The sequence below is a fragment of the Olea europaea genome, chromosome 11, assembly GCF_002742605.1.
Source record: "Olea europaea var. sylvestris chromosome 11, O_europaea_v1, whole genome shotgun sequence".
In the NCBI taxonomy this organism is placed as follows: Eukaryota; Viridiplantae; Streptophyta; class Magnoliopsida; order Lamiales; family Oleaceae; genus Olea; species Olea europaea.
In genome coordinates this window covers 20,442,491-20,448,149 of record NC_036247.1, presented here as the reverse complement: position 1 = coordinate 20,448,149, position 5,659 = coordinate 20,442,491, and the positions used below count along the sequence as shown (strand labels likewise).

The 5,659-nt window shown below is 39.2% G+C and overlaps 1 protein-coding gene across 2 annotated transcripts; it reads right to left on the bottom strand.

The window, feature by feature from the left end:
- Positions 1-686: 686 nt before the first annotated feature.
- On the bottom strand, positions 687-5,341 carry LOC111403717 (protein SUPPRESSOR OF MAX2 1). 2 transcript variants are annotated; one of them, XM_023032320.1, is made up of 4 exons: positions 4,724-5,341; positions 3,330-4,646; positions 2,679-2,973; positions 687-2,589 (listed from the first exon to the last, which is right to left on the bottom strand). In XM_023032320.1, exons 2-4 carry the CDS (start codon positions 4,601-4,603, stop codon positions 1,000-1,002), a joined length of 3,159 nt encoding a protein of 1,052 aa, XP_022888088.1. In that variant the 5' UTR covers positions 4,604-4,646; positions 4,724-5,341; the 3' UTR covers positions 687-999. The 2 variants fall into 2 exon arrangements, with proteins under 2 accessions (XP_022888088.1, XP_022888087.1); XM_023032319.1 differs by having other exon boundaries at positions 3,330-5,341.
- Positions 5,342-5,659: the final 318 nt, after the last annotated feature.

The window sequence follows — 5,659 nt, the reverse complement described above, 5'->3', positions numbered from 1 at the left end:
TCTTCTTCTTCTTCAAATTAAATAATTTAAATTCTTTACTAATTTTAACAATAATTTACTACTACATACTAAAAAGTAAATAGGATAAATTAGAAAAGATTTTGACAAAAATTAATTTTTCAATAATATTAAAAAAGATTTCTTAATTTGTGTGAAAAATAAAAAAAAAACTATATAATTGAGACGAAGAGAATAATTTTTATATGAGAAGCGCTATATGTACATAATTGTTTACATAATAGTGTCATTAATTACACGTGGTACTAGATCCAATTTTTGATTCAAATATCACACTTGCATATCAACAATCAGATAATTATCACGTCACATTATGAACATCTTTATATGCAATAATTATGCACAATTAGAATTTTTCCTTTTTATAGTTATAACTCGTAAGATTCTAGATAATTTGAAACAAAGAAGAATTCGATGATTGAAGAGGTAGGGGATAAAGGAATTGGGTCCCACGAAGTTATTTGATAACACGTCTTTTCTGGGCGGCGACACGTTGCACATGCAAAAGCGTGTCTTCTGTAGATCCTCTACACCTAACGAAAATATTAAAAAAATGGGCCCCACAATTAAAAACCCAAAAAGTTCAATTCTGGCCGTCCATCACTACAACCATCTAACAACGTTGACTGTCGTTTACTACTAACCCCTATGACATTAAAAGACCATAATGCCCCCAGAACCGAAAAGTAAATTAGAAAATAATTGAAGTTTTTGGTACCATAAAGAGGAATGCCTCATCTTTATTATTCACGTCCTCTGTTACAATTAATATAAGTATCTAACAAAAAAAGAAAAGAAAAGAAATTAATAAATAATTTTAAATAAAAGAAAAATGGTGAAGGTGACAGTTTTCCAATATCCGTTAACCAGTCATATCATCTCGTTTCAACGGGTATTCACTATTTTCTGGCGAATGGTTGCTGCATTACACCTGTATTCAAAGAACAATATCCATTGTATTTCCACTTAAGCTTGTACACTTCAATTATATCCTTCTACGGTGATTCTACTAGGCAACCAATCTCCATTTCTCCGATGATCACCGGAATCCGACTCCACCACAAGGCGGACGACCAAACTACGACTCTCGATAGAGGGCAGGCGTGGTTTGAGTTGATCGAAGCTCGGTGCTAAGACGTTTTCTATCCATTGCTCGAGACTAGTCTGGTCGTGCCATAGTCCTCCAAGGATCTTTTCTAAGACATCGTCTTCTATTTCGATTGGCAAGTTGTCACCCACAACCATGGAGAATTTCACCGAGATTGTTTTCTTGATTTCTCTTCGAACAAAGGAGGAATCCACGGGTTTGAACACTATGGAATCATCGACGTTACTTGCCAGCTCGTGAGGCACCGATGTAACAGTGAATTGTTGTCGATTTACAAGCCCGAGCTCATCTTCATGATCAATGGTGAGATCACTCGAATTGTGAGATCCATCAGTTCTATCGTCCTCGGTATCTACAGCAAGATTAAGGTCGAGAGAGAGGCCCGACCCTATTTCTCTTCGAGGTTTTACAGGCCGATCTTCATCCTGTGACCAACTGGCTCGACGTTTTGCACTATTTTCTCTAACTATCAATCCTAACTGCCAATCTCTGCTTGCTATGGAGGCAAGTTTCTTCCCATCAACAAAGTGACCTTCTCTGATCACTTCAGGAGTTGTGGACCAATCTCCCGTGAGGATGAATATGGCATTACCAAGACTGGTTTCTCGTCCATGGGAATCAGTGAGCCTACCTCTCTCAATAGCCCGCTTTACGTTCCCACGCAAGATCATATCCGATTCATCAATGTCTTCAAGCATAATCACCGAAAAAGGATTGCTTCGAACTGCCTCTGCAATGCGATCAATTGCTGTTTTACCACGGAAGTTCTTATCCAACTTTTCATCATCACGACGTGAGCCAAGACAAATGATCACGGGAATAGTCCCGCAAATTTGCTCTGATAGAACTGATGCCATTTTCTTCTTCCCAACTCTGTCGGGACCTGTAAACAGTAACCATGTGTCGCCCCTAGATCCAGCACCTCGTAATCTCCCGTTGCCTAATCTGCACCGAGATATGGCTGAAACCACTGCATTGGCTGCTTCCGCCTGCCACCATGCCTTCTCCATGAGACCCCTGAGGAGCTTTTTGTACGTATCAGCATCCAATGCATTAGCAAATTTATCGGGGACCTTAGTCCGAGGTTCGGAGGAGATGCAGCGCAAGAAATCTTTAACACCATCTTCGATAGTTTTCTCCAGGGTGTTTTCTGTGCCTTTCGGTCCAAGAACCAAATCTGTCCTCACCGGACTTCCAGATGAGCTGCTTGTGAGCACCGCAGGTTGGCTGGTTAAGTGATTTGTGTTCAACCGTAGAACTTCCCCAAGTGGTTTGGTGGTTTGCAACTTAGGCTGGAAAGGTGGACGCACAAGTAGGTTCGAATTACAAAGGTTCGTTAGGGAAAGAGTCGGTGGAGCATTTCTATCAGAGTGGATCTTTTGATGATAATTAGGATGAAGATGCAAGCATGTTTCCCTCCATTTCTTCTGTAATTCTTGAGTCTTTTGCTTCGAAAGCACTTCCTGATGCAAATAAATGAAAATCAAGATCAGCTTAATTTAATTCATTTCTCAATTCTAAATTAATTTTAACAAAGGTTTTTAAAACATACTTCTGACTGATCTGTTGTTTTGGCATCACTGCTCTGGATTTTCGCATTTTTCAACCACGCAGGCAGAGATGGTCGATTAGGTTCTTGTTTAGCTTCCGAAAACGTCTTCTCAATGGCTACAAGTTTCACCAGCTCCTTCTCGTAATTGTCAGAACATTGTGAACAAATGGATGTTCTTTGATCAAGATCCAGGCTCTCAGATACTCGCCTTGTTAAAGTGGAAGGCAGAGTCGGAACATTCTTCAATGGATTCAAATTTTCCACTGGATTGCTCATAAGACTCTCTGTTCCAACCCTAGAAACACAAAGTTGAAATTACTTATAACAACCCGATCGTAACCATTCTCAACCAAGAAACCAGAGTAACAAAAATGATAAATATGGAGAATGTCTAGATTCCTTTCATATACATGTACTTCAACTACCAGATCAAGAATAAAAAAAAAACCATTTTTCGATCTACTGTGCAAAGAATAATTCCTGGAAGAGACTATATCATGGGTTCTGTTCCAGAACATGATACAGACGAGTATACAAAAGATGCAATTTTAACAAACTGTCAATTCAAATTCAATACATGTAGCATGAACAATTACATAAAAAAGTTAATTAAATAGTTCTGAAGAATTATCAATCTTGATCCGAATATACCTGGGAAACATCCCCAAAAGAGGCGATCTTGAAGTGATTGACACTGCTTGCAGATCCCAGTCATTTTCCATATTAGAATGATAAACTCGACACCTCAAATAAGTCTCACACGTTGCAGTTCCAATCAACCATAATTTATTATCACTAGTATCATCTCCAGCGAATCGGGACAGTAACTTCCCCATTTCCACCACCACCGCCTTCCCAATCTCGGAAACCACCTGCTGCTGCGGCTGTGCGCCACTAAAACTCATAGGCTGCTCCACCAGCCATTTCAGATCACCCAAATCAAGAATTACTCCACCACTCATGATCCTTCTCTCAATCACCCTATCCAATTCTCTGATCTTTGAAGGTATCTGGTTTTTATCGGATAAAAACTCTTTCTCAATGGAGATCACTTGAACATTCTTCAACTTCCCTTCAGCTCCCAATTCCTCGTTCTCAATTTTTCTGAACAATTCCTTCGCCACAGTCTCAGGCTCCGAGTCCCCCACCAAAACTGGGTTCCTTTTCTGACTTCTTTCCAAAATATCCAATACCTTTTTCACTTCTTCAATCCTCTGATTCCCCATCTGCCCTGTGCTCCCCTGCTGCAGTCGGGGATTCAAATAAATGTTCCGATTAGCCAATGGATTAAGAGATGACGGTGCTGCTGTTGGTGGTGTAGATAATTGAGTTGCACTAGAAAGCATCATAGGTGATATCCCACCAAAAGGTCCTCCCAAATTCACATTTCTAGAACCAACATGACGATTTGCATGCGCGTTGGAATTCAAAGACTGTTCAACAGTGGCCTTGACCGCTGGGCTCGAGAAGCTCGCCTCGCGCATCACCCGGCTCACGCTGGGATCATCTAGTATCGAGATAATAAGCTGCTCTAGCTCCACCTTTACCGCCAGTAGTGGTTGCTGTTGCTGTTCAGGGCAACCTCGCCTCTGATGCGCCTGGGCGCGCTTGAGAGCGGCCATTAGCGCATTAGATATCGGGGGTTCCATCCCCGGAGCCATGTTTTGCGCCGTAGGGAGGCGCTCCAGCGCCACGCTGAAGCATAGCTCCAGTGCTCGGCACTGAAGTGGGTGACTAGAAGTTGGATGGGAGCGAATGCACGCTTGTCTTAAGAAACCCGATGGCGAAGACAAGAGCGTCGCCGCCACGTGCAGCGGCGTTGTCTGGCCGTGGTTCCGCCGGCCCGCCTCCGCTATGGAATGGTTCAAAACGTTCGCCGCCTCTGTTGTCAGGGTTTGTTGAATAGTACTCAAACCAGCTCTCATCTTCTTCTCCTCTACTGCAATCGTCGATTTAAAAGCCAAACAAATCCAACAATAAATTTCCAAGAATTCCCTTTATCTTAAGAAATAGGAAACTTAAGAGTCGATTTAAAAGCCAAACAAATCCAACAATAAATTTCCAAGAATTCCCTTTATCTTAAGAAATAGGAAACTTAAGAGTCGATTTAAAAGCCAAACAAATCCAACAATAAATTTCCAAGAATTCCCTTTATCTTAAGAAATAGGAAACTTAAGAGTCGATTTAAAAGCCAAACAAATCCAACAATAAATTTCCAAGAATTCCCTTTATCTTAAGAGATACGAAACTTAAGAACTATCAGAGAAAATCCAAGAAATGCTGAAAAATCTGAACTTGACGAAAAATCAACTATTTTTCAGCCAAAATAAACAGAACCCAATTCAGAAAATTTCACTCTGTACAGGAAAAATTGAAATCCGATTGTATTTTATATGTATAGAAACAGGATCGATGGAATTTATTTTGTTGAACAACCCTATCTAAAGAAACTTTGATTTCTATATAATTTTCTCTCTGTTTTTTCTTCTTCTTCTTCTATATCTATGCGTGACCATAAAAGCTATGCCTTTCAACTCTAAAATGTAAAAATCATCACACCGCCCCCTTCACACAAAAAACCTCCCTTCCATTCTCACTTTCTCTCACTAAAAAGACTTTCTATTCCTTCTTCTCTCTAAACGAGATGATATGTGCAACCCAATAATAAAATAAAAAATAAAATAATGACATGATAACTTCCTTTTTTTTTTTTTTTTTTTTTTTTTTTTTTTTTTTTGGGTTTTAAGTTGTGTACTAACTTAAAGTTAAAACCCTTATAAGTTTTGTTCATATTATATAATTGATATATTTATTCGAGTATATAACTCCAGTTTGGTCACCATTAATTTTCATTCCATTACATTATATTTTTCTCTTTCATAATTTCAACCAGATAATCTTCTATAAAATAATACTACACGTAAATCGAAAATATTTCATTCTTTTTCAATCACTTATTTTTTTTAAAAACAATATTCCAC